Source organism: Anopheles cruzii, chromosome 3 (assembly GCF_943734635.1).
Source record: "Anopheles cruzii chromosome 3, idAnoCruzAS_RS32_06, whole genome shotgun sequence".
NCBI classification, from domain to species: domain Eukaryota; kingdom Metazoa; phylum Arthropoda; class Insecta; order Diptera; family Culicidae; genus Anopheles; species Anopheles cruzii.
This window is the reverse complement of record NC_069145.1, coordinates 32,246,262-32,270,719: the sequence shown is the minus strand read 5'-3', so window position 1 is coordinate 32,270,719 and position 24,458 is coordinate 32,246,262. Positions and strand designations below refer to the sequence as shown.

The following is a 24,458-nucleotide window of genomic DNA, read 5'->3' as shown; positions in this document are numbered from 1 at the left end:
TCAGGTCCATCAGTTCCACGGAGCGCATAGCGCTAGTTTGAAGAGGTTATCCAATAACGTATCTGGGTAGCCTTAGGCGTTTGCTGAACGTTTTCGGGGAAAACCTATTTCCGACCCGACGTGTGGGTTGTGCTCTAGGAAATGAGAGTTTTTGTACAGTCGGCCAGCAGACGATTGGTTCTTTCCTTTATTTGTCTACTTTTAGTAGTCGTATTTTATTTTTTCACAACCTAATCTACGCAGTAGCTCAACAATAATTTGTGTATGGGTTCTGCTTATTTTTGTGCATATTGCAGAGAATGAAGTATCTACATTGTAGCGAACGTTTACGTGTTTTCACTAACTGCGGATGAAAAAACGATGCAAAAATGTGGTTTATTCAGCCTTATTTTGTATTTTGGGGACTGATGGAGGAACTTGAATAGAAGAGTTTTGCACTTTCGTGAATGTCTGTAATTTAACGCCAAGGGGCTAATGTTATGAATGGTGTTTAGAATGTTAATCTGCTTTATTTAAAGCATTTGTAAATGATTGTGTAAAATTCGTGTGAAGTAAGATATGAGATTTGGTTCCAAAAAGTACAGACAATTGAAACATAATGTAATTGTTATTATAATAGTAACATTAACAGAGTCTTCTAGTATTGACAGGATAATATCTCCCGACCATTATGAACAAACCCTATGAACAATTTACTATCTGAGTTTCCTACCGTCTTTCGAAATTTGCTATGCAACCCTCAGTGGTTTATTGTTTGGCATCGAGTGCATCGAATGGAAGTGCGCTCTCTTACAAAAACGGGTCTCACATAATTTATATAACATGCCACAGTGAATGACATCCTCCGGACAATCAAACACTTTCTATTTCTTCATCCCCACAATACCAACACCAGAGCGGCTTTGGGCGGGTAAGACCGGTAAACGTGCTGCCCCACGGATGTCCCAATTCAGCGTTCGAGTTCGAGAAGAACCGAACGTCGTGCCAGGACAATGGGGTGCCTGGCGAAACACAATGGCAGCCCAGTTCGACAGCGGGAACCATTGCATTCCGCCGTCAACGTTGGCCAACCGAGGAAATCCCCGATCCCCGAGCTGTGGCGCTGTCTACGTGGGGAACGTACCGGAATCCGGTACATGTCGTGCTTATTAGGGTCACTTAGGGCGTAATCACACCCATTATCGCCGCTCCCACCAGCAAGACCCGCTTCCCGCTGCCTGATCCGGCAATCCGGAATGACCAGCGCACGACGGGTGTGTGTGTGTGTGCGAAAAACGGCTTTATAAATAAGAAAAAGGGACTCGGACACGAAGCGAGGCGAGGTGCTCCGTGTTCGCTTCTGGGATTTCTGGACCAATTTTTTACAGATATTCGCATACGTACAGCTCTCTCGGGAAAACGTCACGCCCGCCTCGGCTTTTCCCTCCGTGGTGGTGGGCCGGTGTGGGTGTTGTGAGTGCAGCCCTTCACTGGCCAACGGCCCCAAAACGCGCTGCTCATCGTTCGTGGCACTCTCTCTCTCTCTCTCTCCGCTTTTGCAATGCTGCTCCCGCGCACAATCAGCCGATGCACGCCGAGGAGGATGCACCACCCATCCACCCACCCAGCCAGATTCCGGGATTTGTTGCAGTTGTAGGATGCAGCGTACTTTCATAGTATTCCGTTTGCGCGTAGTACAACCAGGACACACTTCTCCTCCAGGACCTCCGCACACCCGCCTCACACGTGGTGCTCGCTCGTACACACTCCATTCTCCCACGAGACTCTGCCCTCATTTGCTCTCTCCAAAGCTCTCTCTCGGACGTGTGCATTGTGGCCCCAATGGCCTCAGCTCCTGGAGGAGTCTTTTCCAGCTCTTCCGTGGTCATTTGGTCCGCCTGCGATAGGCGAAACAGGGTGACCAGTTCGTTGACCAGCCAGCCTGCACAATGCTGCATGGTTTTCATCATTTATACAGCTTTTTTTGTTGATTGAGTTGCTGTCTTTGGAAACGCTTTATCTTGCTGTATGGCCGTAGAAAAGGGGTAGCCACCGATGTGTGGACCACCGTGGACATGGTTCGGGGATGTGGGGATGTTAATCGATATTTTAACCACTAGTTCGTGTCTCTCTCGTGCTCACTCTCTCCCACCCGGTGTCGGAGCGTACGCAAACACAGAACCTCCCGGCGTACAAACCACCACAACGTACCGGAAGTCCTGTCTGGTCCGGTGGTGCGGCGTGGGCCCCGGAGGGCGAGGTACTACCGACCCGTTCCGGTCAATAATCATTACGCTGGTGGCACTGTCGATGGTGACCAATTTTTCGGCATCGTAGGCAGAACCGACTCGGACCAGTCTGCAAGGCAAAGGGTGCTGGTGCTGGTGTCTTGCGCGGGGAAATTGATAGCGAAAGAGGTCGAGAGCGATTGCGTGTGTGTGAGAGCAGATAGCAGTTCTAGGACTCGGACTTTTGCCAAGGGAGCGTAGCACCTACGATTCTTATTCGCACCGGGACCAGGAGAGCAATGTAAGGCCGGTGCATCCGCAACACCAGATGGGCCAAGCGCCCATCTTTTCGTCACGAGTGGGGTGCACATTGCATACGGGGCCGGGCATGTGGGGGTCTGATGAATGGAAAGCTTCGCTCACTAGAGCTCGGCTTTGGGTATCGAATATTTATATCGCCGCTAATCGGAGACTAATTAACGTGAACCGTCGGAGACTCCTGGGAAGCGCACTGCCGCGGTTGTTGGCTTCTTATCCGTTCACACCGTTCCACCGTTGCCACCCGGGGTCACAAACACCGTGGTGGATGAAAGAAGAAGTCCACCGCCGGACACGCGACCTGGTGTCGGTGGCAGCGAGACACGCATAACGATCATTAATGGTTAATACATAATTTCCTCTGCAGCAGCAACAGCAGCGAGTCCGTACCGTGCCCCAACCCCTTGATTGATGGCGGTCAATTAGTGGACCCGGCTGAGCGGCAGGACGGGGCGATGGCCATGGCGGGGAAGATTTATTATGCGAAGGTCATGCGAGTGCGCAGAAGTAATGAACAGCAGTGACGGTATTTTATGCTTCGCTGGAAAGATTGAAAGACATCAACAGGCCAGCGCACGGGGCTGAGGCTGATGAATCAGTTTCAGCCTTCAGCTGGAAAGAGTCAATGGGCAGAAAGAAAAAGATAAGGAAGAAAACTTGAAATGCACACAAACGGGCGCACGGGGCACGTGACTTCGGGTCCGGTTCACAGCTTTCGAAGCAAATGCAGGATCGTTATAGACGAAGTGCCAATCTATTAGCTAGCAAACGAAGCCATCGGCTGAATCTTCCACGGATGCTTGACTGTCCATAAAACACGGTTGCCAGGAACTCGAACACCGACTCCGGTGCTCCTTAAACATTCTTTATGCTTTCCTGCAAAACACTTTGACTTTGGGCGCTGAAAATACGGGCGCGGATCATAAATTCCTAGCCTTGTTGAGGGGGGTTCATTATTCGAAAACTCGATAGTGAGGCCACGCGATTGTTAGCGAACAAAATTGTTTGCCTTATTTATCAGATAGCTGATACTCAAAATATCTTCCGAAAAACGAACACTAAAGTTTTGGGCTTAAAGTCTCTAGGCCGCCTGTACATAGAAGCTTCTATTAGAGTTACGTATCAAGATCCGATCAAGAACCGCCTGGAACGCTCAGCAACTCACATCATCCTCGTTTATAGATTGGTCGTTTATAGCTTTGATATTTTTGACTGATCTTGAGACGATTAAACATGCTGTTTCAGTTCGTACAGATTCTTGATATTATTCTTCGCATACTTAAAACGTTTCCTGAGTTTGTCTATGTTTTGGTAGTTTGACGCGGCTAAGAGTTTACTAAATAACAAATAAAAACCCGGTGGCTGCCAAGAAGTCGTCGTCAAATCGATCGATCACCATTTGGTCAGTGAATCGTATAAAATAATGTTCACATGAATTGTTTATTTGGGTGGGATAAATCAGAAACCAATCTTTCAAATCGTTAAAATAGTTAAAATAGTTAAATAGTGTTGAGTGTAATGTAGCGTCATGTTTCAATATTTGTACCACATTTTTATAAGCTACGGTCTAAAAGTTGAGATGTTATCTCTTGTGCCTGACGTTTGACGTTTTGCAATGATTATTATTTTTCTGCTACCAAATGTTTGTCGGAGCCTGTTTTGTCGAATATCGCAGTGCTTTAAGTGGTTTAAACATTTTCACAATGGCAATTTTGACGTAACAAGCAAAGAGCGTCGGAGGACTCTAAAAAAGGACTTTCTGATGGCACCAGAAAGGAGTGGTGTAACACAAGCTTCCAAACCCTGGTAAAACATTTAATTAAACTTTACAACTTAACTTTAATCAATTTAACTGACAACAAATGATCAATTTGAACCATGCATTGATCGAAAAACGACCAAAATGCCGTTTCTCTTGTCCGAAATGGAGACGCCAGGTGGGGCACAATGATCACTAAACCTGGCGTCTCCATGACCCCCAATGCAAAACCAGGGTTCCAGGATACTATCAAATCACTTGGATGGAGCTCAAAAATACCTCATATAAATACCACAGTATAAATAAAAATTCCTAGTCCTCGTCCATAGATCCTAGTAATTAAGCATCGCTGCCTTCCGGCTACCTGCAGCTCCAAATTTAGCCCCAACAGGTCGTGAAGCTATTTTCACCCGGCGAAGCAGTGGTTTTGCCCCACCAAGCAAACCCACGCCAGATGGAGACGGGTAAATGAGGTGCATTAAAAATAATTTAATTTTCCCACACACCACTGTGGGTGGGTGGTGTTCCTGCCACAGGCACCCACTCACTGATCCGCCGAAGTGGACCCCCGAGCCCGACCCGTTCGATTTAAAGCATAAACGGTCGTAAACATCGCTTTCCACTTACGGCCGATTTGCCGATGATCCTTGGCGGTTCGAAAGGTTACCGATTCCGGTCGCCCGTGCCCGAAGTTGAGATGCCGAAATGATGACATTAGACGCTGGGTGCGCTCCCACACGCACGCCAGAAAACCCCCTCGGCCACCTTCTTTCCCACGCCGACATCGATCTGAGGATGCACGGCCATTGCTACTAAACGGCTTAGTTGAATGCTCGCCCTATTGGTCTCCGGGGCTGAGTGGGCGCCGACTTTGTAGTGGTTGGCATCACGAACTTTGTAGCTTTCGTGTTCGCGACTCCGAGAGGCGACTCTGGACTGGACTGAACAATTTACTGCCCCTTGAATGGCAGGGCCACTTCCTTTCCTTTCGTTTTGCATGCGAATGTCACAGTTGATCCTTTGCTCAGATCCTGCTTCGGCCGAGAGAGAGAGAGAGAGAGAGAGAGAGAGCGGACACGCACACACAGAGTGTACTACGGTGTGCAGGGGAAGTTGCGTGTAGTATCCATAGGAGCACTCTCCCAATCGGTGGTTACTTCGTTACTGCGTGGGGTACTGCTGTGTTGGTTACTGTGTCCCACACACACACCCACACACGTGCGGAGCGTTGGTGGGTGAAAGTTTACTCCCGCGTACTATGCCACGGTGCGGTGTGTTGGTGGCGATTGTAAAGCTCCGTCTAGTGTGTGTCGACGTGAGTTGCTCTTATCGACGAAACGCGCGGTGGAGAGATCGCCCGTGCGCGGGTTGGACGGATGTCCTTGGATGGGTTGGTGGGTGGCTGTGCGAATGAATGGCCGCGGTGAGAGCGAATCATCGAGTGGGAGAGCGCACTCTGGCCTCCGGTGGATGTTGGCGTAGTAGTGGACCAATCTGTAAGCGAATGTATTCGGCTGGTGCACACACGCGGTGCGGGGGGGTCCCAGGGCCGACGACGACACTCTCGGCCACGCGACAGGATAGCTGCGGCGATGGCCGCTCTCGTCGCGGGTTCTCGCGGCGCCGAGAGCCTCCCGTTTTTCTTATTTTTCCTTTCGGTCGGTCAAAAGTAAAGCAGCCTCGGTGTGGGCAGCCTAGAACGTGAGCGCCATATTTGACGTGCCAGGCCCGTCGGTGCGGGTTCTAGTCCTAGGTCTGCTCCGGAACGGAGCGAACACTCTGGCGCCCTGGCTCCCTGGGTCCGTGTCCGCAGAGTGGCAACCAGCAGCCAGGAGCCTAGCACCAGGAGTAGTCCGGAGTCCGGTGGTGATAAGCTTTAGGCGTCGGAGAAGGCGTCCAAGGGCCTGAAGGTGACCCGCGGTCAAAGCCGCGTTGGCCACCGCGAGGATATTGCACCTGGTCAGGGCTACCTGCAAGGAGCAATGCGGACCAAACCGTGACCGAAGCCGTCGTACAATCCAGCAACCTCCCAATGGGTCCAATTCGAAACCAGCGACAACATATCAGATGTGCAGTGTAGTGAGGCCATCGAAGCAGTAGGCCTCGACGCGACGTCCTCGTAGCGAGCCCCGTAGAACCGTAGCGTTACTCAAATGTGTGATAGTGCCACGACCGGGTGCTTCTTCACGCGGAGCAGCAAGGTGAGCCAACCGTGGGGTGCAGCTCCGTGCAGTGGCCGATTCGCAACCCTTCCCCCAGTAGTAGTGCCAGTGGTAAGGTTACTGCTACGGAGTGGAGTCCTGCATTATTAATTTATTTTCCTGCCCGTGGCGTGACGGGCGCACGGTGGACGGGTGGTAGCGGGGTAGAAAAACTGTGCCAGTGTGTAATACACGGCACGCACTCTCACTCTCTTGCTGCACACGCACCACCCGCCCGGTGGCCCGGTGTGTGGCTGTGTAAGTGCGGGTGTTCCGTAAGTGTTCCGAGTTCTCGCGTTTGCGAGAGAAGAAAAGGTCCTTCCACAGCGCCACAGCTTCGCGGAACGCAGCTGCGAGTGGCCGCGACTGGGGCGAGTGAGTGACCGAAATGAGTGGCGAACGAACGTTGTGCGTTATCCTTTTTCACTCGCGGAGTGGCCAATGCGCGCAATTTCGCCGAAGCTTCACCGTCTAGTTCGGGGTCGTAGGTGGTTTACGCGCTTGCGTGTGTGTTCGTGTGGTGGCGAGAGGATTGTGCTGTGCGTGTGTGTGTGTGTACTGCGAGAGCGCCTCGGTCGGAACCGTGGAGAGTTGTCCAATTCAACAGTGGAAACTTTCATTCACACCACTACAATGGCCGCGCCGCGGTACCGTCCGTCGCCACGTCACGTCACGGCACACGTCACAGACTACTACGTTTCGGGAGCCCCCGTCCCTACCTGCCGTACTGACGGACGGCAGGTCACACACCGCGTCGAGGGGTCTTCAGCGGGCCAATGACTAACGTGAAATTTTCATTGCAACCCTCGGTGCAGCCCAGGTCTCAAGCCCCGTTTGGGTCTCCTTTTTGGCCCCACTCCGTTATTACGATGGTCATGGATGTAGGACACACACCCACACCACCCAGCCAGCCGGGTCCAGCCTTGACCAGAAAGAGCAAAAGAGAAAAGAGCCCGAACCGAACCCGCCGGACCGTAAACGGGACCAGAAAGTACATTTTTAATGAGTTGAGAAATTTCAATAATGGCAGCCGCCCGTTAGTGTTGCTCGGAAATCCAATAAAACAAATTGACGTTGTTCTCCGGGAGGGGGCGGGGACCCGTAAGGAGTCCCAGTAGTCTAACAGAAATTAAAACAAAAAAAAAGCGAAGAAGAAATTGGAACGCTTCAAGTGGGTTTCTCGGCTCGAAAGTGGCGTTTAATGAGCTCTTTCGAATAGGGTTTTGGTGGAGATTTTCGGGGCACGGAACTGTTGCATCGAGATGCCCTGTTGGAACAGATGGAGGACAAACGGTTGAAGGTGACATGTGCATTGCCTTCTGGCAGCGCAGCGCTTCAGGAAAAGTCTTGTTGGAAATTACAGGAAAGTTCCCCTGTTATGGTAGACTCAAGCTCCTCCGCAAAGTACGTTGAAGTGAACCTAGTACGTAACGTTAAATGTATTAACATTACCATTCAAGTATTCGGTATGGATTTTCCCAAAATTGCAACACGAGAGCTCATGCTCACGAGAATGGCCTCGCCAGTTACGTTATTAAATTCGAAATAAACAGCAATTAAATACAATGTACTTCACACAACTTTCGTTACAAAAGAGGCCAATCAAATGGAAACAAAAACCCGAACCGTTTGCAGGAACAAAAGCATGACAGTGTTGCCGACAGAATCGGGTTTTTATTGGTTCTCCCGAACCGTACACGATGGTGCCGGAAAGTCCTGGAGTGCGCGTCATCGTGCATTCCGTATGCAGATTGTGTCCGATGTCGCCGATTTCGTTTCACCGTCAGTGTGCACTCTTGCGACGGTCCGTGGCGCGGGGTATCCTTGGCGGTGGATACTTGACGAGCTGTGCCACGCTATTTTATCGTCAGCCCGGCCGTCAGACGCCTGTCCCGCCTACGTTCGAAGAACGTTCGATTGCGTTCGCTAGCCGGGGGTCCATTTTAATCCAATAGCTCTCCCGGCTCCCGGCTCCACCGGATGATGATGATCGATGAAATGACAACATTTTCCACAACTCGAACGTAAAGTGTAAGCATTTTGTAAGCACTACTGTTGCTGCAGGCCAACGTAACGTAGCTGCACTTAAGCCATGGAGGGTTTTTAGTCCTATTTTTGCCACATTTATTGGTGAACGGCCGTTCGCGAGTGTCCGACCGAGGATGTCACCGAAGCGGCTTCGGCTTTTTGCGCCTCCGACAGCTTTAGTGGGTCTTCGAGGCAGAATATGGCTAGTTTTAGTAATGTTGAAACATTATTACTGTTATCTGGCGTTATCAAAGGCAAAGGACATCGATGGCGTGGGATACCATCATATTCAACATGTTTGTTGAGTGCCTCCCGTTCTTCGTCTTATGAGTTGTTTCATTACAACTTCAACTAAATAGACCTTTTGCGGGCACCATTTCGCTTTTATTATAGTGTTGAGTTATCTCTTTTTACTTTTACGATGGTGAGTTGGAATCAAATCAATTCCTTTGGCTTTAAAGTGTGACTGTTCAGAAAAGCATTCAAAAACGGCTCTTTAGAGCGGGCTCCCGTGTCCTTTTTGTTAATTGAAAAAAGAGAACTGTTAAGCAAATGACCAACACACGGTCAAACGCGGAAAATACACCGAAAGAATGGAACAAGAAAGCAAATTCCGTTGACAATGGCCAATCGTACCATCATCGACGGCACACGTTGTTAAAATATTCATACATGTTCACTCACTCGGCCGTCATTTTGTGGTCAAATCGGTCAATAAGGCGTTCGGCGGGACATTTTGGTTCACAAAGACGACGATGATGACGATGATGATGATGCTGATGAGGATAATGGGGGCAATGCAGTGATGGGTCGCGGTGGCGTTGGGTCGGATTGAATTCAACAAATTGTGCCACAGTTCTTTCGCACCATTCCGAGCGAGGCGCTAGACACCACACCTCCGGTTCGCCGGGAATTCGTCCTTTCGCTGCACACGGGCATGCACGACGTCCTGATGCGGGCGGGCATTGTGTCCGCGGTCCGAAATGTTGGTGAAAATTACGCTCCAACACCTCATCGTCAGCTCCGACGGTTCCGACCCGACCCACTGCGAGGCCGCCATCGCTGCTGTCTCGCTCGCTCACTCGCCCGGAACCGGAACGCGCTTTCCACGGTTGGCGTAGCGCCGGTAGATTAGATAGTAATTGAATCCGGAAAAGTATCCCAATTAGAGGGCGTTTAGGCGAATTAGCAATTCAAATCCGGACGATAGTCCGCGCCCGCCGCAGGATTCGCGGCCGGGCCTCGGAAGGGGCTTTTCCGACTGACCACAGGACTCGCGTGCTGGACGCGCGTGTGTTTGCGGTGGGAACACTTTGCGCGGCTGTCGGACACCAAATCGCTGCCATTTGAGCCCCCCGCCGGGAGCGTTCGGTCCGAAATGGCTGTTTGTTTAGGATCGTTAGCAGATGCTGCCGCGCCATGTTGCACAAGATCGGGGTCGTCGGGTGGGGGCGGCTTTCGGGACGGCTGCAGGCTGCCACCGGCAGCTCCTCCGAGACCGGTTTGTTGGCTCCCGAAGGGTCGTTCAGATTGTACTCGGCGCACGGAGTGGACCCACTCGAGAGCAAACGGTTCTGGCGCGGACAGCGGAGATTGCAGGATGGCGGGCTAGCACGATAAGGATCGAGGACACCGGTAGCCGATGGCAAATTATTTTTAATTGTTGGGCCAATCCTCCCGGTGGACCGGTGCGACCGGGCGACCTTGTGTCGCACAACTGGTCTACTCATTTATTTGTTTTCAACTTTTCGAAAAACCGCGCGATGGCTTATCAAACAGGGCTCGAGTGGGTGCCCGGGGGGGAAAGGAAATTAGTGTTGATTTTCCTAACCAAACAGCGAAAGCGAAAAAGGAACGGAAATCGATGCCACCGAGCAGCGCCGATTTGCTATTCAACGTCGAACGAATGGCGCGAGGGTCGTGGGTATCACCTCATCGGCCGCGATGGGATCGGGAGTGAGTGGGTACGGAAGACAGCAGGATGGAGAGGGGTTCAGCCAGAAAATGTATGCAATGTATTGAAAGCCAGCGCACCGCGTGAGGGTGGTTCACTTTGAACGGTTTCTTGCCGAGAAACCGGAACGCGAAATGGACCGGAGCTCGGAAAGGATCGAAAGCCTTTCCGAGCGCCGAGTCCGAGGCAATTGAGGAGCCGATTGTGGAGGTTAAAGTGAGGGCCCTGTCTGCGTGACGGCTGCTGAATTATTAATCATCGATTGTTCGTCGTCGTGGAAGCGCCTCGGAAGCTTCACCACGTCCGCCCGCTGGGCGCGAATTTCCAATATGCCGTTTCATATTCTCGCTCTTGCCGTGGGAGTCAGTGTCTGAGATGTTCGAACCCCATTTTTTTTTTCGAGCGCCGGCTTTGTGGTACTTACGGGCCGACGCTAGGCTTCGGTCCGCCCGTGCCACTCAGCGAACCATTCGGCAACGACGTTCCGTCCGGACGGTCGCGCGTATATGTTTCACCGAAATGATAATCTGATTTCCGGACGTGCTGGCTAAATGTTTGGTTCGCTTTTTTCTCTTTCGCCACGCCACCTTCATTCGCAGGAAAATGGAAGATCTGTGCCTGACCTCACCGCTAGCCCCGGGCGGGCACCGCCGGGTCCGATGCCTCCTCACCAGGCGCAGGCTCTTCAGCAACAACAGCAACATCAGCAGCAGAACATGCAGGGGGGCCACCACCAGCAGCAGCACCAGCAGCGGCAGGGCGTTAAGGAGCCGGTACTGCTGCAGGGCGACTTCCGGAAGGTGTCCGGCATCAGCTCGGAGATCTTTCGGCAGATTGAGGCGGTGGAAAACGACCACGATCCCAGCACGGCCGCTGCACTGGAGGTAGGTAGGGGGCTGCTGCCTTCCGGGGTCGGGAAACGGGACACCATTACTTCGCGTAATCCCCCTAAGGCCCTAAGATCTGTGTAAGACAAGCTTTGCCAGGCGGCTTGGTTCATCAAGGCGCACACGTAAGCGATTAACAAACGAGACACACTTTCTTCGGTTTTGGAACAGATTATTGAAATGTTTTCGAACCACACTTTAGTGCTAGAGTATAGCTTTTGAATGCGGCAAACGGAAATTATATCTCATTCACTGTTAGACTGCTAGACTCATTATACTGTTAGACTTATTCATGCGGTTTTACTCACTAAACATCAAATTTAAAAAAACAAATATGCGTAAATTAAAAATTAAATATGCGTTTGACAGCTACTCTCATTACGCATCTAACGCAGTCGAGTTTTGTTCTTGGTAAAGGTGTTTTTGCGGAGAGTACTTCTTCATTGCACCAATATAATGGAAATAGCTCTTGAAACTCATCGTACTTAAATGAATGTTTATGGTGAACGTTACGCGGTTTGAAAGTAGTGAAAAGTGATGAGTGGTGAAGACCATGAGCGAGTTGGACAGCCAAAAAAATGTTTGATGATGAGGAATTGGCAGCATTGCTCGAACAGGATGCAGGATAGACGCAAACAGTGCTTCCAGAAATGTTAGCAGTTGACCACACGACAGTTTCCCATCGCCTGAGTGCCGTGGAAATGATTAGAAAAAACGTTTTATTGGATTCCAAATAAATTGAATGAAAAAGACACTGAAAGATGGAAAGCCATTTGCGAATTATTGCTTGCATGGCAGAAAAGAAAGGGCTTCTTGTACAGAATCGTCACTGGTGATGAAAAGTAAATTTATTATGAGAATACTAAACGCAAAAAGGTCTAGTTATTGCTTAGTGAACAAGGTTCACCGCAATTGCCGAATAGTTTATTGCCGAATAAACACCAATTGAACACCAATTTGAAGTCCTAATAGTTGGCTTTAACTTGGCATATTCTGAGGACTCGGCTTGGTTAGAGAGTTAGAGAGCTCTCTCGTAAGCGTAAATGTCACTTTATGGTACCGTTGGTCACTTCATTCGTTCCATACCACAGATGTCTGAAAAAATACATCGCTATCTTCGCTAAACCATCAGTAGTTTAAAAAAAAGTTAGACTATTTTGCTCTGTTCGATCCACATCGATCCTGTCTATGGAGACTGTTTTAATATTAAATTTCTCAGCACAGGCACAAACTCAGTCGTGAAATTGAAATGCCAGACGTTCACAGATAGTACAATTACATTTCGAATCTTTTGTGTCTTTTTTAAGGCTTTGATGGAGGAAATTTAAGACCCCAAATAAGGTTGTCTTTTTTACAGACCAAAAATAAGGTGTCCTCGTACTTTTTCGTACCCTCCGCTTGCGGCATTCTCCGCATACGAAATTGCGGCAGGAGATGTTGTCACGATTAGGACGCACATTGTTATATTTTAAGCAAAAAGACATTCGGATGTCGGAAAAGGTAAAACAAGCAAAACGCTTGTTTTGATCTGCTGGAAATAGGAACATCATTATCTCCGTTCATTAACAAAGCATTTCTCTAGCCAGACCTTTGAAGCGGCCTTAGATAGCTTAATGCCAAACCAGCGTGTGCGCACAGAATGTGAGATTGTTATTATCTTAAATAGTTTTAATCCTTAAAGTACCAATCTTCTGTATGCTCCGACGAAGAAATGTATTATTCACGGAGGTGAGTAATTACTACACTGATCCTTGGTTCTGTTTGATAACAACTGCTTCATTTCCCCAAGTGACGGTGAAGCGATTGTTCATCGGTGAAGGTGAAAGCTATGGCAAAAAGTATTGCACGTAACATAAAGTAAATTCCACGAATGCCAAACATATAAATTTGATAACGCTGGTGCTGACAAGCCAGCTTGGGTTGGGAGGCTCTTTTGCCGAATCTAACTGGCTGCGAAGAACCATTTAATGGTTTAGATGTAATTTCAACAACATCGCTACATTTCAAGACTCGCCGGGGTGTCAGTAGGCGGCCTGCGGACAAGTGCTTTTCGAGTAGCCGTTGAAGCGGCCAGGGTTTTTTTCCGGAGTTTTCATTCGCTCACTCACGATCCAGTCATGCGGATGGCATCCAGCGGGCGTTGTTCTTCTGCCCGGTTCTTGCCCGGTTGCGCAAAATGGTTCTCGGTCGAAACTAAGCAGCAGCCGCAGCAGTGCGACCGCAACAGCCACCGGCGGCTTCTGGCCTGTGGCGATGGCCTGCGGTTTCCGTTGGCCGTTTGAAGATCAAAGCCAAAATGCATGCTCCAGTTCCCGGGCAAGGGTTCCAAGCCGCCCGACCGACCGAAAACAGAACCATCCCGACCGGTCGGACGGAACGGGACGCGTGGCAAGCGGGCAGGGGTGTGCTTGGGCAGCAGCACACCTTCGATTGACGATAAACAGGTCCTGAGTCCTGCCAAGGTCACTGATGGTGGTCTTCTGGGGACCGAGAAGAGAAAGTTTAAGACGACACTAATTGAGTTTCGATGTTTGGGACGGACGACGAGCAGCAGGAGCAGCAGCGTGCGCGCGCGTGTTTGTTTATCTTGCCTTTTTCTCTGTTTCTTTCCCCTTGTTTGTTGGTCCTTCCCCTTTTACTCGGCAGGTGGTGGAGAGGCGCGGTGAAATGATAGTTCGCGTCCTGGAGCCGCGATGTATGGGCAGCCGGCAGGCGATCGAAGCGGGCCAGAAGTTTCTCAACAAGAGCGACGCCAGACACACGGTCCAGGTACGTAGGGCGGCCAGTAGCCGGCAGCATCCCCGGGAGAGGCGTGTAATGTAATGTCCCTTCTGCGTTGGTCCCATTTCGACAGCTGGTCGAGATCGTGAAGCGGCCGGGCCAGACGCTGGGGCTGTACATCCGCGAGGGCAACGGTGCCGACCGCTCGGACGGTGTGTTCATATCTAGGATAGCTTTAGAGTCGGCCGTTTACAACAGTGGCTGTCTGAGGGTAAGTAACGGGCCGGTGGGAAGGGAAATTTCAATTAAACTCCAATCAAGTGAGTGTGTGCGAATGTTGCGAGGCGTCAAATTGGTTTTTATTGTGAGGAGGCATTGTGACGGGTGACGGCGCATCGACATCCGTGGACGGTCAAAACTTTGTAAGAAAACAAGGGGCCACCCGTGGGTGGGATGTCCGCACGGGACGGAACAACTTTCGCTCGGAGATGTCGCTTGAAATGTTCACTTGGGAACTGTCGGTCGACACCAACACACGCACGCGCGCCCGGCGGACGAACTTCGGAGAATTTTCTTTACATTATTGCAAAAGAAACTTGCGCCAAGCTATGGAGAGGAACGGACCATGCGGTCGGTCATAATCTGTACGCCGTTGGCTCGCTTTAGTATAACATTTTCTGTAGCATTAAGATTAGTCTATATTTTCTATTTTTTGAAGTCGCAGCGCTTAACGCTAAATCATGTTTTATAGGACTTAAAAACATAAAAAAGTATAGGAAGTCACTCAATCACTCTACAGAGGCTACTTTGCTTTGCTACTGACTGAGCTGTCTGATGACTGATCGGGACTGACCTAAGTAGCCGATGCTCTCGTTTCACTCTATTCTCATCTGTTAATGTATGTTGCGCCATACAAAGACCATAATCATTAACCATGGACCATCGGGGGGCATCGGTGTACGGAGTGGTCTAATTAAAAGTTTCCACGAAGCCAAGCTTAACAAGGAATCAGGCTGCGGTTGTGACAAACAACCGCGTCGTTTAGCATACCCCGAGCCCAGCAGAGGACATCCCCTCGAAAAAGCCGTTGTTCCGTGCGGCCCTTCCGCTAACGGAAGGAATTAAAATGTCGCGAACACCATCATGTGGATGGGAAAATGTTACGAAAAGCGTCGTCTCCTGACCGGGATTTTTTTGTCGGGAACGTTGCCGATATCGATGGAGCCGAAAGCACTGGGCCGAGGTCGGCCGAGAGTGTCCCCCGGTCCCGTGTAGACTCTGTCCCCCGCTCTGCCAACAGAATGCTTTTATCGCGGGGCCCGAAAACTCGCTACGGTAGGTTATTATTAAACCCCATTCTCACCGTTGGCCGGCGGCTCTGTGTGCCACTTTCGATTCGCGTTCGTTCGATCGGGGCGAACGAACGCCACCGGGCGCCTCCATCGACCACCAGGCGCTTCCATCGTCCACCAGGCGCCTCCATCGACCACCAGGCGTCTCCATCGCATCTTTTAAAAGTATTGCTTCCCGGCCGGCCGTCTCCGTGGTCGTCGCTCCGTTATGTAACGTACCTGGTGGCGTGCCTGGCGATATCCGTTTTTTTTTTCGGGTCCAACATCCACCATTCTCGGCTCGAGAAAGGGGTTCGGAACCGAAAGTGGGATGACTAATAAAATAAACCAGCGAAATGTAATAATCCGACGAATCTCGAGACACACGGGCCACAAACTTTGTGTGTTCCCGGAGAGTGTGCCACATCCCCATCTGATTGATATCGACAGGTGGAGCATTTTTTTTTCGTAATTGTTCTTTGTGGCTTCTTCCTGTGCTTTGTTTTGGAGTTAGTTCCTTTGCGTTCCATTCAGTACCGCGGATCTACAATGTTTTGCTTGCAGCGCAATTGTCGCCGATTGTACAGCTTTGAAAGGCATAAAAAAAACACTTGTTTCATCTGTTGACTATGCGAAATTAATGCGAACTACATATAACGGCATCCGAGTTGACATAGAGTTGGCACCAACTCAGCTTCGAGCTGTGAGAGCAGAGAATTTACTTTGTTAGGATACCGGTAACTTAGGTCATTAGTGTGTCCAGACGATTTTCACCAACACTTAATGGATCGTACGGCTGTAAATGCGATGCGGTTCACCAGGACTGTTCTGCAAATGGGGAAACAGGCAACACTTCCGATGAGTTTTACGGCAAACGCCCAGCCCTGAAGTTGGTAATGTTCTGACGATGTGGCCACCTACCCACGTTCACCAGGGCACAGCGCACCGCAAGCCTTTCGTTGAAACCCGAGACAGCTTCGTGGCCGTTGACGCAACAAAGAAAGGCGCCGGAAAGGATGTTCGATACAGAACGTCCTCACTAGGTGCGTTTGTGTGTGTGTGTGCTTTCCCAGTCTACCAGGATCTGCTGATGCTGCTGCTGACATGCTGGCCCTTGTCTGGTCTGAAGTCCTTTTGTGGAAACCTGTTACCGAAGACCACAGCACAGGGAGTCTCCGTTCTTCGCAATCTTCCACAAAGGGTGGCCCGCTCGGCTTCGTCTGACAGTCCGCCTTTCGCCCCTCGAGACCCTTGAGTAAAGGATGCCGCGAGTTTCTTATCTTCGTCTGCTTCGTCCAGGCCGCGCGTGGGCCTTGGCCATTGTGTTTTATTTTCTCCGCCGTGGACTTTCTTCACCGTGGACTTTTCTAACGTGGCGTTTGTCGCATTCCCCCTGCAGGTGGGAGACGAGATTCTGGCCGTTAACCTGGTGGACGTGACGCGGATGTCGCTGGACGATGTGGTGATCATCATGTCGATCCCGCGCCGCCTCGTCCTGGCGATCCGGCAGCGGCGCGGTAACCGCGGCGCGAACTCACCGGGACCCCCGCAGATGTCGCGGCCGGAGCAGAAGCCACCGCCGGTGGTCGTGATCAAGCGTGACCTGCGCGACGAAGACCTGGACGACTCGGACCGGGCGCCCCGTTCGTCGCGGTCATTCCGCGAGCGCCGCACCGGCGATGGGCGCGAGATGACGGAGTCACGCTCGCGGCTCGGGCTGGGCCTAAACAATTACAGTCCGCAGAGCGAGCAGCTTGACCTGTACTACGGCGGCGGAGGCCGCGGTCCACCCGGCGGTCCGGTGGAGACGCCCAGCTGGGGCTACAAGCCACCACCACCGCCACCGTCGGGTTCGGTCATCACGGAGCAGCCGAAGGGGATGCACGGCTTCCAGACGTCCCACTCGTACTACCAGAACGCCGGAACGCTCGAGAGCCTGGCGGAGAAGGTGCACGCGTTCTACCCGTCGGCCACGATGGGGCACGGCGGCGGTGGCGGTGGCGGCAGTCGCCGGATGTCGGCGGGTGGGACGGGCGTCGCGATGAGTCAGTCGCACCAGCGGTTCCCGCGGAGTGGTTCCGACCAGCACCTGCCGCGCGTCGAGTACGCGGATTATGCGTCACTCGGTCGCCACCCGCTGCTGGCCCGTTCCAGCCTAAAGTCCGATCTGGTCGGGGCCGCACCGATCGCCGGTGGTACCCTCGGGCGCTACGGACGCTACGATGGCGGACCGCCCTCGTCGCGCGCACCCAAGTACGGACCGAGTCCGCTCGGCGCGACCGGCTCTCTCCAGCGCCGTTCCCGGCCGGCGCTCGACTACTCGAGCGACACGGAGGCCACGATTGGGCCGCGGCCCAGCTACTACTACTACGCCCACCCGGGCGCGATGGGGCATCCTCCGTCGCAGCATCCATCGCAGCATCCGTCGCAGCATCCGTCGCATCCGATGGCGCGCGGCGGCGGTGGCGGCAGTACGCAGGCGCTCGGCGGAGGGCCAGAGTTCGCCAAGTTTAACTCACTGCCGCGCGAGCGGCCCGGGGCCGGACGGATGGGGCTGCGGGGGCGCATCGTTGATCGGCTGGCGGACGAGGCGGACGGGAACGTGTCGGCGCCCGAGTACTCGCTGCCGATCCGGCGGGACCTACGCGACCTGCGGCACCGCATCACCGCCAGTCCGTCGATCTTCACGTCGGACGAGTACCGGGCGTGGTTGCGGCGCGCCCCGAGCAGCTCGGCCATCTGCGAGCAGATGCGGGCGTCCCGCGACCTCCTCAACCAGCAGCGGGCCCACCGGTTCTCGTGCAGCGCCGAGAACATCCACGACGTCCTTCGGAACACCGAGCACATCTACAGCAGCCGCACCGGCCTGACGATGGTGGCGGGGGCACCGGGCCAGGGCGGAACGCTCGACCGTCACTCGATGGCGGCCGGTGGTCCGCGGATGTCATCGCTTCCGGTACGCTCCCTGTCGTCGCAGCATATCGGTGGCCCGTCGTCGATCCGATCGCCGAGCGTCCGGAGGATGCGCCAGCTCCTGGAGTTGACGCAGGCGGGTGGAGGTGGGTTGCCCGGAGCGATGTCGGTGTCGGCGGCACTCACCGGCCACCAGAGTCCGGCGCCGACGCCAAGCACGACGTTGCCGCGGCCGCACCGACAGATCGACATCAACCCGGCCGAGTACACCAAGTACAAGCTGGACAAGCCGGTCGTGGACGCGGTCGGCGTGTCCGGTATGCTGTGGATCCACCTGCTGGCCGGACGTGGCCTGCGTGCCATGGCCGACACTGCCCCGCTGCAGCAACAGCAGCAGCAGCAGCCGCTGATCCGTGACCTCTACTGCGTGCTGGAGTGCGACCGGATCCACAAGGCGCGCACTGTCGTCCGGTCCGGCGACCTGCAGTTCGACTGGGACGAGTCTTTCGAGCTGGACCTTGTCTGCAACAAGCAGCTGGACGTGCTGGTCTACTCCTGGGACCCGCAGCACCGCCACAAGCTATGCTACCGGGGTGCCCTGTCGCTCACGACGCTGCTCCGACAATCACCGATCCACCAGCTGGCGCTCAAGGTAAGCCGGTCCATCTAGTGGATGTGGATTTTTTAACTGCCGATTGCTTAACTTTCGAAACGTTAAACTTCATTCTGGAATGTGTAAACATTTAGTAAAAGTTTAAACATTTACGATATGGAGACGTTGGCAAAGAATTGGAAAAAGGCTTCACATGCAAAATGCAAAAAATATGACGATAAATGATAGTTTGATTAAATCTCGGAGACTGGAACAGCCATAGGAGAATTTAAGCACCGCGAAAACAAGTTTTCACACCAATTTCCTTCGCTTTGCTCGGTAATAATGCAAACAGAGTAGATTTTGTTAATTATGCTATTGCTCATAACGATACGCGATATTTTATCCATGTTTTCTTATTCAAAATGCAAATTGTGAAGAGTTCGCAAAAAATCACAGTATATTTATGAGCTTGTAAGATGGCAAAAATCTCGTTATATTGTAAACTAACCGATGAAGAACGTCATTAGTTTGAGTATTAGTGGTCAAATTGTCATGTATCCACCACATGGCGTGGTGAGTAAACAGCGACACGGCCACTGACGTTTGACAACTGATGCAGTCGTCATATGGCAAATCGCAGCAAACGTAGGATGCGTGTCGTGTTAGAATAAAATCGAAAGTTAGTGAAAACTTAACATAAATAATCAAGGGTTATGAAAACGAAGGTCTTATTCATCATATTAAAGCTCGTGGGCGCAAGAAATCTACCAAAACGCGTTGGTAAATGTATAATGAATATCTCCTCCAAAAATTCTTTTCAATCCATCTAAAATATTCGACAAAAAATAAAATCAGAAGGTAAAGAACTCCCTTCTGTGAATGTCATTGGATCTAGTCTATAGAATACAGACATCTGTCCTTGTTTTCAATTCCGCATCTAACCAAGGCTTATTGAAAAAAAACGGTTCTTTACTATCGACATGTTTTGAAACATTCCTTGTTGTGAGAAAAGCTCCTTTGGGGTGATAAACTTTTGGTATGACTCAACTATCGTTATGAGGAGTTCAAATTTGCTATATGAGGTCAAAAGCAACATTATGAAACACATTATAACAGCGTTATGTACCAATGATTTATTGGTTTCTTGAACTTTCCAAGTTGGTGACGTTTCCTGGTCAAGGTGACTCGATAATAAGCCAAAATTAGACGAAAAAGAAAAAAAATAAATCGAAAAGGAACAAGTCTATTTGAGAAGATTTCACCAGCAATCCACAAGCCAAAAGTAGTCATGCAGTACTTCGCGGATGATCAAGGTTTTTGGGGTAGACCTATCAACCATTGGGAGACCAGTCAACCATTGAGTGCCATTCATGAACCTTGGAGTATCTGAAAAGAGCTCACTCAATTTAACAGAATTAGCTAAATTAATCACAACAATCTGGAACAAAACAGTTGCTGAGGACTGTAGAAAAGACCATATGACAAAACCACGACATTTAGCAATATTATCTGGTATACATTGCGATTACTAAACTTGTTTTCGCGCCGTCAGAATTTCGCTTGTTCTAAATATGTTTGGTGAAGTTTTTCTTTTGTTTCAATGATCCCACAAATGCCGCAAAACTATCATTTACTCGTCTTACAGAATGTTTTTGATTGATGTTTTTTAGACTAGAGTAAATTTTTCATCCTTGTATTTCGTAAAATCTTTTGTGATTTTAAACTGAACAGGTTGAACCGAGGGGAACCATCTATCTGCGGCTGCGGCACACGGACCCGTTCCAGCTGTTCCGCCGCCGGGGGCTGCCGAGCCTGCGCGGCAACGTGCCGGCCCTGTTCGGCGCGGACCTCGAGACGGTGGTGACGCGCGAATCGAAGGGCGCGCCCGGGTGCGCCCCAGTTCCTATCATTCTGCGCCGCTGCGTCGAGGAAGTCGAGCGCCGCGGTCTGGACATCATCGGCCTGTACCGGCTCTGTGGCTCGGCCACCAAGAAGCGGCTCCTGCGGTGCGTTCCATCAATCTCACTATCTCCACGCTCTCACTCACTAACTATCACCTGCTCACTCACTCACCAACAGGGAAGCCTTCGAGCGGAACAGCCGCGCGGTCGAGCTGACGCCCGAGCACGTCCCGGACATCAACGTCATCACCGGCGTGCTGAAGGACTACCTCAGGGAGCTGCCGGAGCCACTGTTCACCAAGTGTCTCTTCCAGATGACGGTGGACGCCCTAGGTAGTGCTGTCGGTCAGCGCAAGACTTTCCCATTAATACGGTCTCTCTCTCACTCCCCACCCACAGGTGTGTGTCTGCCGGACGATCCCGAGGGCAATGCCAAACTTATGCTCAGTATTTTGGACTGCTTGCCGCGCGCAAACAGGGTAAGTCTGGACCGGGAACGGGGCGTTTGGCGTGGACTGACACTTACCACACTTTACTTGCCGTCTAGGCCACTCTCGTTTTCCTGCTTGACCACCTGTCGCTGGTAGTATCGGCGGCCGAGCGCAACAAAATGTCGGCCCAGGCACTGGCCACGGCGCTCGGGCCACCGCTGATGCTGCACTCGGCCAGCGTCGGGGCGAACGAAGAAATTGACCACGCACAACCGATCGCGGTGCTCAAGTACTTGCTGCAGATCTGGCCCCAGCCCCCGGGCGGCACCGGGCCGGGCGGCGGCCCGCTCGTTCCCGGCGGTCCCGCTACTTCAGGTAACGTAATTCTTGTACTTCAACCGCTCGCCAACGACCGCTACCTTCCTTCGTACACGCACTCACCCTCACACACCAGCGCGCTGAACCGTGCGCTGAACGCTATTGCTGTTAGCCGTTGTACTGATCTGTCGGTGTGTACCGGATGTATCCACCTGTCACCTGTCGAGGCCACAGTCGGCCAGGGACCTCAGTCCATCAGGCATGCTCCAGGTCCAGGTGTTCTCGTTGTTTGTCCAGCCTTCTTCCATCGCTCCGGTTCCGCATTAGCTAGCTGGCTACCCTCCCTTGTACCTCTAGTAGCACTGTGACCCCCCGTTCTGTACACTGCCTGTGCTCGTGTTTAGTATCTTGTGTTGTCCTCCTTCTGTGTGCTTGTTTTAGTTTTGTATAGGATCACTCTACTCTACATTAACCCATTCCGGTAACTGTTATGTTGGTGAGACCAAACGCAGTTCTTGGAACTTCTTGGAATTCCCGTACGGTAGAGTGATCCGCGTTTTGTACAGTCGCTCGGCAACGCACGCACCTCTCGGCCGCGCCATACTCGTGGTCGCCGGTCACCGCCAATCTCCTCGGCCGGCTCCGAGAGTTCCTTCGGGTGGTTCCGGTAGTCGCACTGCTTTCCGCTGCTGGCTGCTTGCTTGCTGTGTTCGTTTGCCACATGCTATTTTCTGTTCCAATCATCCCAAGCGGCGGGCAATCGCTTCTCGATCCTCCGATTATTCGCTTTTAGTTCTCGCCTCGAAATCGCCTTTTCTGTTTAGGCCGTTTGGGCCTCACGAACGAACGGCGGGGACACCGGGCTCACCTGGACTGCCCCGATCCCGATCATCCCCATCAAGTGTGTAAGGCCGCGAGCCAAGAGCCGGCAGTAACAGCGAGAGAGAGAGAGAGAGAGCGCGTGGAATCATCGCCCGTTTCGCCCTCACTCACCTCACCTCACTCACGCTCGCACTCATCGACTACCACCAACACACACTCTTCCCTTTCACAGCCACACACATACACACACAACACACACATCTATGCGCATCTAGCTAGTGATCCGGCAGAGTCCTTCGTTCGGGCCCTTTAGGGGTTGAAGGTACACCGACGGCCAATACGGCCACCTATCCAAGGGGACGGAACATCCCATCCGTCAAGGAATGGACACAGCAAAGCTTAGCCACCTTCAGTACGCTCGACGCCAGTTCCAAACATGTGTTCGGATTGTGCAAAAATTTTTGGAAGAATTAAAACTCGAGAATTAGCTTCCAACGGGTTAGATAAATAGTTTCTAGTTGCTGGTTTGGAAAAACATGTAATAAAATTTTTACCGGCACAGGGTTTTGCTTTGGCCAAGTTTTGCCGTGTCAGTCCCGTTGAACGATCTCTTGACACGCGCGTGTGCGTATATACCAGGTCTAAAACCCTAAATGTTTCTTACATTGAAATGGATAACTCTGGTTTATTCAAAGTATGTGCCATCGTTAAATAAATTTCTCCCATCTCTGTGCTAATTTGTGGATGTCGCGCCGAAAGAATTCTTCGTCTTTTGAAGCAAATGAATTAGACATCAAATTTCGATTTCCTTATCGGAATCGAAGCCAGCCAAGCCAAGAGCCAAGAAGAGCCAAGAGCCAAGAAGAGCCAAGTGTTTCTGGCTTATTATGTTCATTGTTCCATCAATGCATGGTTAAAATTGATCATTTGTTGTCAGAAGCGATCCGTATTAAAAGTTTCACCAGGTTTCAGGAGCCTGTGATACACTACACCTTTCTGGGCCCATCCCAGACACACAGCATTGTATTTTTGCCAAATCGATCTGGTTTTGCAGTTGAAGTTGATGGTTTCCTCGGACTGACCCATGATTTTTTTCAATGTACGATTCTCAAAATGAATCCACTTTCCCTCTCCGATCTGATGGAGAAATGACTTCCTTTTGTACCTGGCAAGCAGAATTTCACATTACGTTTTTCGGTTGTCGTGCCTTTTTTTCGTACAGTTCATGTGGCACCCATTTTTCCAATCTTCTGAATCTTCCAAGGAGTTCAAACGTGGCGTATGGGATATGGCGTATTGCTACACATTTGGCTGATCCGCGGATTGTTGTTGCGTTTGCGTGTCAGTTTTGTCCAAAAGTTTTTGTATCATGATCACAGTAAGCTTCGAAAAGCATGTGATGAGATTCTTTAGCAGTTTTCTTAACCAGGTGGCAGAAAACCAATAATGCTTGCGTTTCGTACTTTTTAGACACAAAAGGTCCTCAAACATAGGTTGCCGACTAAAAGATGTTTCGTTTTGAGTTGAGTTGAAATCCTTTGCCGGAAGTTACAGCAAAAGGCAGTGTTGCCAAAACCGCATACTGAAAAGGACCAAATTGACAGCTAGAGCCATCTGTTCGACACACCATCCGGTTTTCGACGTTTAGACCTGGTATGATACCTTTCGCCATCCATCACTTTGCATCTTGCGCGTTTTTTCTTTCGTTTTGAGTTTGGCTGCAACTAGCTCCACTCCATAGTGCACATCTCTCTTTTCTTCTCCTAAACTTCTTGGTTTCTAGTCGTCGTTATGTTTGGATTCTTCATTCGTTTATGCTCTTCTTTCCCCAATGACACGTGACTGGCGCCGCCAAGAGATGACCCGTCTGACACACACACAAACAAGCGCTGTCCCAACTACACTTTGAATTACACTCCCACACACACACACACACACACCAACACACACCCACACGAGTAGCGGCGTGGGAAGATAATCCGGCCAAACATTTGGACCACGAAGTGGATCGCGAAGGATCAAGACCGATCGATGACCGAGAGCGTTGAGCGTGAGCGTGAGTGAGAGATGGA

General features: G+C 51.3%; 1 protein-coding gene across 1 annotated transcript in view; it reads left to right on the top strand.

The window, feature by feature from the left end:
* LOC128270235 (rho GTPase-activating protein 100F) overlaps positions 1-24,458 on the top strand; it is a 29,799-nt gene that overhangs the window by 2,099 nt on the left and 3,242 nt on the right. The window contains exons 2-9 of the mRNA XM_053007637.1: positions 11,067-11,351; positions 14,001-14,123; positions 14,209-14,346; positions 16,806-18,971; positions 20,646-20,920; positions 20,994-21,151; positions 21,215-21,294; positions 21,363-21,621. Coding sequence (XP_052863597.1) covers positions 11,067-11,351; positions 14,001-14,123; positions 14,209-14,346; positions 16,806-18,971; positions 20,646-20,920; positions 20,994-21,151; positions 21,215-21,294; positions 21,363-21,621 — 3,484 coding nt within the window. The remainder of the gene's footprint in view (positions 1-11,066; positions 11,352-14,000; positions 14,124-14,208; positions 14,347-16,805; positions 18,972-20,645; positions 20,921-20,993; positions 21,152-21,214; positions 21,295-21,362; positions 21,622-24,458) is intronic.